Raw genomic sequence first — 14,762 nt, 5'->3', positions numbered from 1 at the left:
TTCTGGTTACCCCCATATAAACACGATGTGACATGAAAGTGAAGATACATGATTTGTTGGTTTTTGTTTGATTTGTTGACTCATATATCTCATGGCAAATGGGATAGCAAATGACTTTTTATGTATTGTTTGGCTCTACATATGATACCTCTAACTTAAAACACCTCCAGAATGTTGAAAAAAGTATTTTACGAGATAAGTTTCGATTCGATTATAATTTTCATGGAAATTTTTAATTGACAGATTTGGCTTGGCGTCAGTTTTGTTTGGCAATGAATGCCACACAGTCACTCTACACATGATGCTTCCAGTCATGATTGGTATCAGAATGTTGGAAAAAACATTTTAAAAGAAATTGTTGATAGAAATTATTTTGGCGGTGTGGGTTTTTTGTTGGTTGATAATGTTTACACTGTGGGATGGTTTTCAAAAAACTGTTATTATGATTGTTTATTGGAATTGATCACCAAAATAAAAAGAGAACCTTTTTTTGATAAATACTTTATTTTTTTCATGAATCGAAAAAACCGTTTGGATGGTTGACATCTTTCTCTAGTCTTGTAAACCAATGCAGTGTCTGTTTTCAAATCTTGAAAGCTCTATACCTCTGAATTAAAGCTCTGACTAGCTCTGTTTTTAAAACTTTGAGCCATAATTTTTCTTTGTTGCTATATATTAAAGATCGATTTTTAAATTGTCGTAATGTAAATTTATGGTAAAGTTTTAGTTTTGAGTTTAGTTCATCTACAGTAGTATTTTTTCAGTTCTTTCTGGACAAATATATATGTATACCTTTGTGTGCTTTAATTTCTATTTTAATCAACCCTCTCAACTGCCGATCTTTCAACTATCATTTAGGAGTATAGAATGGGCTTCCATAGTATCATTTTCTCTAAGTATTTTGTGCAAATTTTCAACAAAGTAGACTTCTTGACTGTCCTTGTCCCTTATGTTAAAGTTGTTCTGATGAATGACATCACATAGCCTTTATATATCAATAAGGAGCTTTGGTGTAAATGTTTTTTCTGATGAAATCATACTAATCTGAGACTATTAGGCCTTTATGAACTTTCTAGAACAATAATCTTGCTCCAATCTTGAGAAACACTGGAAAAATAGGATAGCATTCCCTGCCATAGTTTCACAGATTTCCTCTGCTTTCTGCCTGAAAACGCTGCCGTATAGCCGAAAACGCAAGTGAAACTGTGAAAACGTCCGCAAATTCGGGCCCAGTCCTCTTCCGAGACGGAGGCTAATTCCAATTCAGTCAATTCAGTAAGGGGGGACTACAGCCAAACGGGCTGTAAACCCCGCTAGTGCCTATATAACTAGAAAATACCTTCTGAGGGGTTAGGACACAATCTCCTTTAAAGTCTCAAAAGGGCAATCTATATTAACCCGACCTCGACCTCGACCCTGACCCTTGAGAAAGGCCGACCCTCGACCCTTGGAAAAAACCCGACCCTCGACCAAAATACAATAAAAAGCCGACCCTGCGTAGTTTTTTGCAGTGTTTTAAAATGAGGTTGACATATCCTAATATTAAAAATTAAGCAGAAAAGCAGGGGGCCTGTGAAGAATGATCTCATCCTCCTCTCCCCCCCCCCACACTGACGACTATTCTTAAAGTATTCTTTAAGTGTTCTAATAATCAGTTTATGGAATATTCATTCAAAAGAATTCTTATAAAAGTCGCTAAAGCATTTTTTACCCAGGGTCGGCTTTTTATTGGTCAGCCTAAGCTGAGCATTCAAATATGTAAAATTCGGTTCTTCCATCATCATAAGACGGCAAAAAAAAATCCGATTTCCCGATCTCACTTTGATTTCTAAACTTTCTTCCGATCGGGTTAACTTTTTGGGTACTTTTAGCGTGCGTTGTTTTTACAGATTATAATGTAGTGTTTCAAGATGGCGGCTCAAGCGATAAGTCAGATGTGATAAAAGTCAGTGTTGTACCAAAGTATTTCCAGTGTAAATCTGTTGCAAGCTTCAATTTCAATCATTTATTTTTCTAACTCGGCAAATCAAACACATGATTTTCATCAAGGGGATTCTTTTTCTACATCTTTTGAAGCTTTAAAGCCGTTTGCTCAAGTTTTTGTTTATGTTGAATTTTCTGATACTTTTTATTGCTGCTTTTTATTAGTTTTTGCAATAAAAACATATTTTTAATTTCGCCTAGCGAAAGTAATTACGATAGCCTTTCGCGGCGGCGGCGGTGTTGGTGTCATCGGAAAAAAAATTAGAAAACGAAAGTACTCGATACGGTGGACAAACTCACTAAATTTGATTTGTTTTTCTACCTTTCCTCGCTCACACTTACCATGCATAAATATTGTGGTCGTTTTTTTTTTCAAAAAGAAAAATAATAAATATAAGACGTACAATTTTGAAACAATTCAAATATCATTAATATTATTTGCTCATCTTCATTGTACTTTAAACAAACACTTTATTCTTTTTTTTCTTTCTTATGAATGTTCTACTTGACATGCGTAAATGAAAAACAGAGAGTGGTTATTAAATATTTCCTATTATATAGGAAATATTTGTTAAAACGGTAAAATTTCTTCTCCTTCTTCTTCTCCTCCAAGTCTAACGCTCGGTTTTGGTCAATTTCGTGAGTTTGTACATGAGTCTCTTTTTAAATCAAGCTCCGGCGGTGAAAACAGTAGGATGTTCTTTTTTCGAGGCGGAAGACGTCATTTCTCCGAGGAACGTCTGTGGTAAATATCCGTACGGCGCTCTATTCTCCTTGTCGATCGGGCAACGTCGGCCGTTTGAGAAGCGTATTGTTGGTCGGACCATACTGCTTTGTTTCTAACTGTCAAAACAAAGATGGCAGAAAATAGACAACAACTTTTGGGAATCTTTGCTTTGGTTTATTGTTTATATGCTTTGATGAGTTGAATTGGATCATGATTTTTGTACGATTGTCACAAGGAATGGTCGATAGTGAACTTTTCTTAATATTCCCTTCTGGATTTGATGTTTCGTTTACATTCTGTTGGTTTGGAATGAGCTAGATGAGAGATATACAATCTCTTGGTCTTGGAAAAACAGGACATTTATCAACTTTCACAACACACTATCATTTTTTTGTATTTGCATAATTGTACGAAGGCAAGTGACGTGAATAAATCTGACCATGTTAACTGAAAAATACTAGACTACTTGCAATATGAAAAAGTTTGCACCCAACGGCAATGCGTCATGCAACAATTAATGGGAATGGTTGATGAACTGATTTTAGCTAAAAAAATTTAAATGGAGCAAAATGACTGGTTAATGATTGAATTTCCCTGGTTTTTTATCTACAACAATGAATTAACTGGGGTAGTGACAGTTAGTGAAAACTCGTTGCGTTATAAATTTCAAATCTTAAAGCTGATACCGGATCCGGAACACCACGGCCCCAATATGAAGAATGTTATGTTATACTTCTTAAAAGGTTTATTGCATTGAATATGGATGTAAATAATTTGAAATCACGTCACATGTACAATTAAAATTTTTCTTGAACTTGGAGATTTTTCCCCGTGTGCATTTTAAAACGTGGAAAACTTTAGTTGTGAATTTAGAGATCTTTTGCAACGTGTGTTTTAACGTGGAAACTTTTGTCGTGAATTTGGAGATTTTCTTACAATCAACTGCTCCAACTTGGGACTATCTGACAAAACATGGGACGGCGATTTGGTCACCATTTCTTCACCGAACCTCCAAAGTCATTTGATTTGATTAATGAACGGTGTATGAAAAATGGCAAAACGCTGGAGCGTTTGACATCACTCGCGCGGAAGTTAACACGCGTTATTGGTAATCCCATCGGGCGATAGGGGGTTAGGCAGCATGCGTTCTCTATTCTCCAATCGTCGCCTATGTAAAGTTATCGGACATGTTATGAAAGGAAGTATGATTGAAAACTTGGTGGAGTTATCAAAACAAATTTGTTGTCAAAGAGATTTAACAAGTTAGTGAAAAATACAGACCCGATATCCAGTCCCATGTTTCAACCAATCGTCCCAAGTTAAGCAGTTGACGGTAAGTACATTAAACATGAAAATTTGTCGTGAATTACATTTCTTCCACATGCATTTAAAAATGAAGAAAATTCAAGTGATTTCCGGCATGGACAATTATTTTATTTTGACATTTTTGGAAATTTTGATTTCCAAGTATGTGACATTTTTGCTCTTGCAGCATGCTTTTGGAAAATAAAATGGTTCTGTAGGGGAATTTTTTTATCGACATTCTTTCAGATTATGAAATGTTTCCCAGTATATAAAAATGAGATTTTTTTTTTTTGCATTCTGTCGGAAAATATGAAATTGTTTCCCTGTTTTGAAATATTTTTACTTTTTAGCACGTACATTATTTCAAAAAACTCCAAAAGTTACTTTAAATTTTTATATTTTTTACAATATTTTATATATGAAAGTATAATGCAAATATTTCTCATTATTTTGAAAATATATTAAAATTTCTTGGTTTCCTACTGTGAAATATTCTCCTTTTTGTCATTCTTTCATTTTAAATATTTGACCTTTTTGGCTATATAATATTTCTGGAAATCAGCGCTTAAAATAATAATTATATAATCAGGTCTTTTGATGTGTTCAACAACACTCAACTTGGCTCTACTCTACTTTGAACCTACAGTCATCTTATGAATAATCCTGTAAATACTGGCAATAACATAAATGGAATTTTGAAATTCTTAGGGACTTGTGTTGCTTGATGTTATCTGAGATGTAAAGCACTTTGAAATCTTTTGAGGACATCAATTATTATTTTAACATTTGTAAAGGAAATATTTATCCGCATCTTTGCGGCTCTTGTTATGCGTTTAAAATAAAGAGGATTTGGTTGAAAAGCTTTGTAGTTAGATGGTAGGACAATATACTATTCAGATATTAGTTCCTACAAAGTAAACAAAGGATGGCATAATGTGCGGGAACATTTTATACACCCCTGCCTCTGTGACCCAGTGGGATCCACCCCACTGGCCACCCCAGTGAAATTTTTTACCAAAAATGGTTAATTTTTCAGCCCCACTGGACAAATCACTCACCCCACTGGAATGTTGTAGTAAAAAAACACCCCATTGAAAATGATAAAAAGTTTACACATACCCCACTCGAAATGCTCTTATTTTAACGTACCCTAGTAGAACTTTTCTTTCAAAAAATCACCCCACTAGAATTTTCTCCTTCCCCTTCTTTAAATGTGAAATATCCAAAAAAGCCAAAAAGATCTGCTCGCTTCGCTCGCTCGCCATCAAATGTTCCACTTCAATATATTAACTGTATTTAACCCGACCTCTATGGTCATTGTCATGGTCATTTTAAAACGTAGAAAATGCCAAACGAGAGGGGTTGAAAATCAAAAATTTCTGTCAGCGCAAACCACAGTTGTACTTGTACCTTTCTTTCTTTAAAGCTAGGTTATAGCCTGAAAGATTTTCGAGAGGCTTTCTCATATGCGTTGATACTGAAAGAAAAACCTCTACTTAAATCATGTTGACTAAACATTGCTAGGTTCCAGAGTTCTTAAAATTTGATATAACGTACTGCTCCTCTATAGCCCCCTTCCCCCAGACCTCATTACATTTGCTGTTACAGTGTAAGAGTAGATCCACCTGATCAAGATGATATTTCTAGTGATATTTAGTAGCATGTAAGAAGCAGATTTTTACTAGCACTAAACCAAAAGTGAGCCAAAACCTTCTATCGTTAAAACACGATAAAATTGAGTGGTATACAGTCTAACACACTGGCTAACCAAAATTTAGCTCATGCAAAAAATTCTTTCTCACCCCAGTGAATGTCAAGGAAATTTTCGCCACCCCACTCAATATTTGAAATAATATTTTTCATCCCAGTGAATTTCAGGTTTTTTGATTCTCACCCCACTGGGTAATCAACACCCACTGGGGCACAGAGACAGGGGTGTTTTTATTTATCATATAGGCATCTATCTTATAAGAATCTGATCAATAACTTTTAAAACACGGTAAATATACCTTTCGGTAATTACTCTCGGATACCTAATAGCCGCGGGGGGGGGGTTGGAATAAAAATGTCCTGGGTGGAAAAATTTTGAAAAGGTGGCTAATGCAGCTGGATTAGGACAAAAGGGGGAACTTTCAAAAACATTTTCCCAAAAATTAATAACCGGGGGGGGGTTGGAATACACGCTTTTTTTTATAAGAATACACTTTATAAGAATGTCCATGATGAAAATGGCCAAAAAATTAAGAATATGCTAAGAATATCATCATCATGGAATTTTTGAGACGTATGTACTAAATGTTAAATCTAGTTTTTTTTTTTTTTTAATATATTTTGAGAAGCTACATTACACTTACGAACATATACTACTTACAAAAACAAACACAGAAAAAATAAATAGCTCCTCCCCCCGCAAGGCACTAAGTGATATCGCCAAGGGTAAATCTAGTCTGAATTAGGATCCTAACCTAATAATGCTGTAAGAATATTTTAGGATGATTTTCCCAAAAAAGTTAAGAATATCCATGATGAAATGGATTTACACCATTCTTATAAAAAAAAGGCGTGTAAGAATGTCCTGGGTGGAAAATTTTCGAAAATTAATTAGCGGGGGGACGGCTATAAGGTACCCGAGAGTAGTTCTTACAAAGTAAACAGGGGACAGTGCATAATTTGAGCATATTTATTTTTCTTATAAGCATTTACTTTATAAGAATCTAATCAATAACCCTTGAAACACGGTGATATACCTTTTATAATTAGTTTTTACAAAGTAAACAATAGGGATGACGCACAATTTGAGCACATTTATTTTTCTTATAAGCATATACTTTATAAAAATCAAATCACTTCTGATAGCTGGAGATATACTTTTAGGTAATTAGTTCTTACAAGGTAGACATGGGACCACTGGTTGCAGCAGTTTTAATATGGTTCAGCCTCGCTTATTCATTATAAAAAATGACCGTGTCCGAATCATTTCTCATGACTCGACCTAAACCTTTTTTTTCTAATCCACCTCGTAATTTTCTTAATAGCTTTTTCAGAGCCAGCATTTTAGCATACTTTTTGCAAATATTTGGCGAAATTTTCGACTTCAAGTCGTCTTGTTCTTGTTTGCCTCTAGGGGGGATTGGTGGTGTTATAATGTTATTGGAATTTGATAATGATTTCAAAAGCACAGCTACTGTCTAAATTTGCTAAAGACTGGGATGTAATCGTGCTTTTTTGGACTTGGACGTGTTTGATAAAGCGAATCGCAAAAAATTGTTTGGTTCCCGTCATTTCTACTTTAAAAAGTGGGGGTCGTTCAGTCGGTCGGTCGAAAATATTTTTCTGTTAAGAAGCAGCTACATCTTGTTGAAAGGGAATCCTGGGGACTGATCCGAATTAAAAAATTGAGAACCGTGGATAAACTGGTTTTCGGTTTCTCCCATTAGCAGCGGCTCGCTATTTCGATTTAAAAACTTGTAAACATAGAGCGTGCAGAGGTCGACGTGGAAATCCAGCAAAGCAAGCAGAAAAACTTTCTGACTCCCAACTATACCTGCTGCCGTAAATCAGGGTCGGTAGATGACGGGAACCAAATGATGACATCACATCTCCTAATTATTGGACTTGCAAAATTATGACAATGGTCTTTGGATTGATCAATATTAAATATTACTATATACAGAATTCTTTTGAAATTGATCAAATATTTTTCCGCAGTTCCGGACGCAGATTGTGTTTTTCTAACCTTTTCTAACCTTGGCCCACGTTTTGACTGAATGATGGAATTGAATGAATGGCGATAACAGTTTATACATATCTCTTATCAGACTTTGCAGAAAGCGGACTGCAGAAAGCGGACTGCAGAAAGCTATGAAAAATGGTTTCTAGAATTTAATGAATTATACCGTCAAGTTACACAACATGCACACTCTCGTCACAACTTGCACAGTCATAACAAACAGATCCATCTGGTCTTCATTTAACATTGTTTTAAAGTTTAACAAGTGATACTTTTATGGACCTACCTGGTTATGCATTTAACACATATATAATTGATATCTACGTGAGCATATGAACGTTAAACAATCATTCAGAACACAAATAGTGACGATTTATTAAAATTAGTCGTTTGTTTCTTATAAAAAAAAAACGTTTTGAAACCAAAATTTCATGCTCTTGAAATATTCTTTCATATTGAAGACTTCGTTAGCAAAAAACATCTATCTCATCAAAAAATTGAGTAATTTGGCTAAGAACATTGATGTATGCTTATTAATGGTGATTCTTATAGATAAAGATGCGTTTTTTTGAGCTGAAAAGTTCTTTTTTTACAAAAATCTGCTTGACACATCTTTTACCTACTTTCATGCAAAAAATCAATCGATCAAAACGATCCAATATTTTAAAAACCCTTTTTTTAGCCGTTTTTTGGCCCATATTTGCCCAAAAACATTTTTTTTCGAAAATCGGGCTCCGTCACATTCGAGGGTTTATAGTTATGCATCTTTGTGCAAAAAATCATAAAGTATGAAAGAAGCCAATCTCGAGAAAACTAATACCTAAGTAATGATATTGCTTATAAAAAATATCGAATTGGCCAGTTTTTATAGAACACGCCAAGCACCAAAATTCAAGTCAAAGACACAATGCTTCAAAGGTGCGCCCTCGAGAAAAAAAAAAACATCTATCTCATAAAAAATTGAGTTAATTGACTAAACATAATGTATGCTTATTAAAGTGATTCTTATAGATAACATGCGTTTTTTGAGCCAACAAATTTTTTTTTGCAAAAATCTCCCTGAGCCATCTTTTACCTATGATGGTACCCTACTTTCATGCAAAAAATGAGAAAAAATCAATGATCCAATTTTTGACAAAGTCCAAAAAACCCGTTATTTAGCCGTTTTTTGGCCCAAATTAGCCCTAAAACATTTTTTTTTCAAAAACCGGGCTCCGTCACATTCGACGGTTTATAGTTATGCATCTTTGTGAAAAAAGTCATAAAGAATGAAAGAGCCAATCTCGAGAAAAGCTAACGTACTTAAGTAATTGATAATGTGCTTATAAAAAAATATCGAATTTGGCCAGTTTTTCCATAGAAACACGCCAAGCAACCAAAATTTCATGTCTAAAGACACAATTTCTTCAAAGGTAAGCCCTCATGAGAAAAAAACAACATCTATCTCATAAAAAAATTGAGTAATTTGACTAAGAACATTGATGTATGCTTATTAATAGTAATTCTTATAGATAAACATGCGTTTTTTAAGCCAAATAATTTTTTTGCAAAAATCTGCTTGAGCCATCTTTTACCTATGATGGTACCCTACTTTCATGTAAAAAACAGAAAAATTAATGACCAATTTCACAAAGTCCAAAAAACCCGTTTTAGCCGTTTTTGGCCCAATTGGCCCAAAGATTTTTTTTTTCGAAAATCGGGCTCCGTCACATTTTGGCCACCACCATTTGCCCCTTTGTACCAAAAATCAGATGATTCCTATGATTCAATTTTGGCTTTGACTGGAATAGCGTCAGTTTTTACGTACCTCATTGGCCTTGCAGACAACTGACAAATGGTTTCTGTAATTTGACCAAGTCTACCAAAATACAGTTCCTGTTGAAATGTTATAAATATGAACTACGTTTTTGCAAAGTTTTTGATGCAAATTGTGTTTCTGGAGTTTGCGCTTGTGTAAAGTTTGTAGCTTTTAGTTTAAAGTGTTATTGGCGTTTTTATCAAGTAAAACAAAAAGTACAGTTTCGATGTATAATATTGATGGATCTTTTATTGGTTCTGACGTTTTGGCAATTTTCTTATTTATTCTAGATAACCACTTTGGTCAGATATGGATATTGTCTACCTCCAACAAAAAAAATGTATCATAACTGACTGGAATGAAATTAACAAAAAGTTTAATTACACTATGTTTCTCTTTTATTTTATAGTAATGAACTATAGCTTAATTGTTTGATGTCATAGAAACAGTGCTACAATGCTAAAGAGAAGTATACTTTGAGCTTCCTCGGGGGGGGGGGGGGTTGGATACCTCGCAGGCTTTGTTTTAATAATTTAAACAAGTTACAATCACATTTTGTACATTTTCAACTTTTAGTCTACTCTGTTTCAGTACATCTCTTACATCTGTTAACCCACTTATTAAATCTATCTAGCTAAGCTCTATTGGCTGACCTTCCCGCCTCGGTTTCAGCCTTGGTTTATTGTATTTTGGTCGAGGGTCGGCTTTTTTCCAAGGGTCGAGGGTCGGCCTTTTTCAAGGGTCAGGGTCGAGGTCGAGGTCAGCTTAATATAGATTGCCTCTTAAAAGACTGAAGAGAGGAGCTTGTTCTTGCATACAGTGTACCCATATACAGCAGACAGAGCGTACACTCACGGGCGATTAAATACGATCGCGCGGGATGCAGGTCAAAAAATTTCCGTGAGCAATCTCGCGTTATTTATCAAAAAGTAAAATCCTTGGAGGATAGGCATTTTTAAAGGTTGAGGAGGATGCCAAGGAGGGGGATCAGACCCCTTTCCACATTATGCTAAGGTGTTGTACTCACTGTGACTATTGGTTGCTTTATCATATTTCAGAGCGATTTTCCATAGTTTGTTCCCTTTCTCTGTGGTAAGGACTTTAGGTTCTGCTTCTAATTTACCCCAACTGTTCAGACAGTTGAAATAACCATTGACGACGGATTTCACGAAAACGCAATGGTGTTCTTTTTTGTTTGGGTAATATGTTAATACGTACATTGGGTTGGCATCGTCTAAAAGAGAAAACATTTTAAGGAAATCGTCAGGGCCATATTCATGAATTTGGAAAGGGTATGACGTCATTGAGACTTTTCAAGCAACAAAGAATAAGCCATTTGAATTCATTGATAGTTAAACGTGCGCAACGCACTGGGCTCAACTTCAGTGGCTTCAAATTATTCATAGGCCTAGTTGTAGACCCCCAGATATTCACTCAAGGAATAAGTGTGCCAAATTTCAGCCAAATCCAACCATTTTTGAGGCCTGTAGGCTCTGCTCTAAAGTTTTAGCCTCGTTTTGGCGAAAAACTCGTCCCCAGGCCCCAAAAATCAAGATTTTTGAAATCTGAAAAAAGCGCCCACAGATATTCACCCAAGGAACAAGTGTGCAAAATTTCAGCCAAATCGAACAATTTTTGAAGTCTCCAGGCTGCCCCAAAGTTTTAGCCTCGTTTTGGCGAAAAACTCGTCCCCAGGCCCCAAAAATCAAAATTTTCGAAAAATGAAAAAAAACACCCTCAGATATTCACCCAAGGAACAAGTGTGCCAAATCTCCAGGCTGCCCCAAAGTTTTCGGACGGACATACAGACATTGTCAGATTCTAGCAGGGGGGTCAGGGTCCAAGATACCAACCCAGGGCCCAAAAACCTGACTTTTCGAGATTTGAAAGTAGTAGACACCACCACCCCCTAAAGGGGGACCCACCCCCCTAAATTGGCAACCAGTAAAAATGCAAGAAGTTATATAAATAGGACACTGCATACAAGGGACGCTAAACAAAATATGTGGATGTTTTTATTCAAAGAACATTCCTCTTATTAATCACTTATTTTATGTACCACACTTTAAACTCCTGAAAATGAAAACAAGTTTTTCTCATTCTAACACAACGAAAATTAAGTTTCTTGAACTAAATTGGCAAAATGTATCAAATTCATAAAAATAGTTGATAAACTAGACTAGATGAAACCTCATTGCATCAGGCACCGCCTAGAGTCTTTGTAACATAGCTTATATGATGAACGTTATGTACAGAAAATTTTACCACGACTAAAAAAGTTTCAGTTTGTTCAACTCTAGTTTTGAATGAATTTTGGTTGATTGAAGGAATTGAGAGCCGCAAAGTTAAAAAACATTTATTAATAAAGAACTAAGAAACTTTTATACGGGATCAGGGTAAATAGTGTAAACGTTCCAATAAGTTTTTATCTAGCAAGAATAAATTATACACTTTTTTAAGTCAGATACTAATTCAAATTCAGCAAATAAAAAAAAAGGGGGACCCACCCCCTCATTTTGGTATCGATACATAGTATAAGAAAGCCCCGTGAAATATGTACCACATTATCTTCTCAGTTAATTGCTGGTCTATCTTGTCTCGAGTTTTAAGACATCAGATGCTCGTTTATTATGTAAAGTTTTTGAAACCGTCTCTTGTTTCCTCACAAAATTTTTTTTTACTGTCGATATCTTTGATCGGTACCAATAGAATACTTAATAATTTGGCATATTTTAGGGTATTTTATGGGAAAATGGTTTTTCACCAAGTGAATTATTGAACTATATTCAAGATGACAACTTTCTGGCAGTTTGAACGATAAAGTTTGAAGGTGCGGCTTGAACCTTTCACAGTTATCTAGCTGTACTTTTTCATTGATTTCGAAAAGATTTCTTGAAATAGTGGCGAGAGAAAGAGGAGCTTTTTTTTGTTGTATTTTTTAAGTCTCTTTCACACAGCCATTTTGTGCTGGTTTAATTCTTATTGTATCTTTCCTTTACAATAATTTTGAATGCAAGTGTATTACAAGGGTATATCATTTATGTCTAAAACACACTGAGAAGTAAGTATTAACGACAAACCAATAAAATTTACCATTAAAGATGCTACATTACTGATCTGTTGATCAAAAAATAGTCATCAAATACGACAGAATTTCAGATGTTATCATTCCAGCCGCGGCTTTCTTATACTATGTCGATACCAGCTTGACGTTTTGAAATTTGAAATAAAATCCCGGCCCTGAGTTTGGTATCTGGGATCCTGACCCCCCCCTGATTCTAGCTCAACTAAGGTTGAGAATGATCGAGGATTGCTTCTCGATAAGGCTAACATTTTGTTGTCTAGAATTGTTCAAAGATTTTGCTTACAGGCTGTCGGTGTAGGTTGAGGTGGTCCATTCGGGGGTTTAGGTCGACTGGAGGGCAGCATCTTCTCACGATCTATTAAATATGAAATAAAATCTTATGATTAATCTATTAAAGTCTATTCGGTCTAATTAGGCTCTTTTCTCAGCTGCCAAGGGAGCTAGTCCAATTAGAAAGAATGCCATGGCAGCAAAAAGAAGTGCACAGAGAACAATGCATACCTTAAAAAAAACTCATCTTTTAGCAGAAACTAATTTTTCAGTGGGAATTAATTTTCGCGGTCGAAAAAAAAAATCGAAAATATCGCATTTCGCGGGAATTAATTTTCGTGGTGTTGTCTTATTCAAGACACCTTTACTTTTATTTTCCTGGGGGTATAATCTTTTTGATGAAAAATGGCAAAATTTGTAATTCATAGTTTCTAATTTTCGCAGTTTTGCCGAAAAACCACAAAAAAGCGAAAATTAGTTCCAACGAAAATTTGTAACCTTAAAGTACTTCAAATAATCTAAATAAGTTTGCGTTTTTTGACCCAGTGATATTCATATTGGAAGTTTATCGTGGCTTGGATCACGAGATTTACGTTAAGCTACGTTTCGAGAGATTCTTCTCCCATCATCGGACAATGTGGAGGATAATATTACGTGAATTACGTAAGCACAAAATCAAACAATATGAATTACCGCAAAACCTTAGCAACATAGTCGAACGTGCGCGACGCACTGGGCTCAATACTTCAGATGCCTCAAATTATTCCGGTTAGGCCCGGTTGTAGCAAAAACAAATTGTGTGCCCAGGTCTTAAAAAAACCCACATACACTCTTTTTTTCATAAGCTCAAACTTGGTAAAAAAATAAGCATAATACTAAGCATACCTTTATCCTGAAATGCAAAAAACTAGTGCAGCTTTTCTAAAACGCTGACCTTTTTAGGGTTACTTTTAAAGCTGTTCTAGCTTTCTTAGACCAAAGATTTTCGCCTGCAGTGCCAAATTACAAAAAAACTGTAATGTTTTGAGCCGAATCGATGCTCCTACTTAAAAATTTGAAATTTCCATGGACCCAAAGAAAATCAAAAAAACGTAGTCTAAGCATATAAATAAGAAAAATTAAGGCTGAAAATGAGATTTCGCTAAAAGCATATTGAACCTCGGCCAGATTTTCCCGTAAGCTTATAAAAAAAGAGCGTATTCACCCAAGCAGCAATTGTGCCAAATTTCAACCAAATCCAACCTTTTTGAAGTCTCCAGGCTGCTTTAAAGATTTAGCCTCGTTTTGGCGAAAACTTGTCCCCAGGCCCCAAAAATCTAAATTTTTGCAAAAAGAAAAAAACATTCATCCATGGAACAAGTGTGTCGAATTTCAGCCACATCCAACCATTTTTGAAGACTCCAGCCTGTCCCAAAGTTTTGAGGTTACAGACAGACAGATCAGTCAGATTCTAGCTCAACTGAAGTCGAGAACCTCCCAACTACACGTTTTTTAATAAGCATAGCGACGCTTATAAGCTAAAATCGTGAAAGAACTTAAACACTTAAACATAATTCTGAGCATGAGTTTAAGCTCATAATATCTCGATAGCCCTGTATACTTTTTGGCACACCCGGTATAAGAATCATTTTAGTATTTTTACCGATATTTTCAAGCTTATTTGGTGCTTCTTGTTCCTCATCGTTTTCCTTTTCCTTGATATGTCTTTCTTCAAGCTGCTGCAAAGCTTCCTTCCAATTTGATGAGTTTTCTAAACATATTTCAATACATGATAAAGCAGAAATGAAGGTATGTGACAACCTTTTCCCGATTTTTTGTCAAAAAAACTTTTTTTCAGTCAAAGTGGGGGAAAACTTACTGGATT

At 35.3% G+C, this 14,762-nt stretch overlaps 1 protein-coding gene across 1 annotated transcript in view; it reads right to left on the bottom strand.

Moving 5' to 3' along the window:
- Positions 1–14,762, bottom strand: part of LOC136813842 (uncharacterized) — a 57,027-nt gene that overhangs the window by 39,833 nt on the left and 2,432 nt on the right. The window contains exons 3-5 of the mRNA XM_067070332.1: positions 14,541–14,648; positions 12,912–12,983; positions 10,571–10,777 (exon numbers count right to left, since the gene is read on the bottom strand). Of these exons, the coding sequence (XP_066926433.1) occupies positions 10,571–10,777; positions 12,912–12,983; positions 14,541–14,648 (387 nt within the window). The remainder of the gene's footprint in view (positions 1–10,570; positions 10,778–12,911; positions 12,984–14,540; positions 14,649–14,762) is intronic.

Source organism: Clytia hemisphaerica, unplaced genomic scaffold (assembly GCF_902728285.1).
Source record: "Clytia hemisphaerica strain Z4C2 unplaced genomic scaffold, Clytia hemisphaerica genome assembly, whole genome shotgun sequence".
NCBI lineage: Eukaryota > Metazoa > Cnidaria > Hydrozoa > Leptothecata > Clytiidae > Clytia > Clytia hemisphaerica.
The sequence above is the reverse complement of the archived record's forward strand: the minus strand, read 5'-3'. Positions and strand labels throughout refer to the sequence as shown.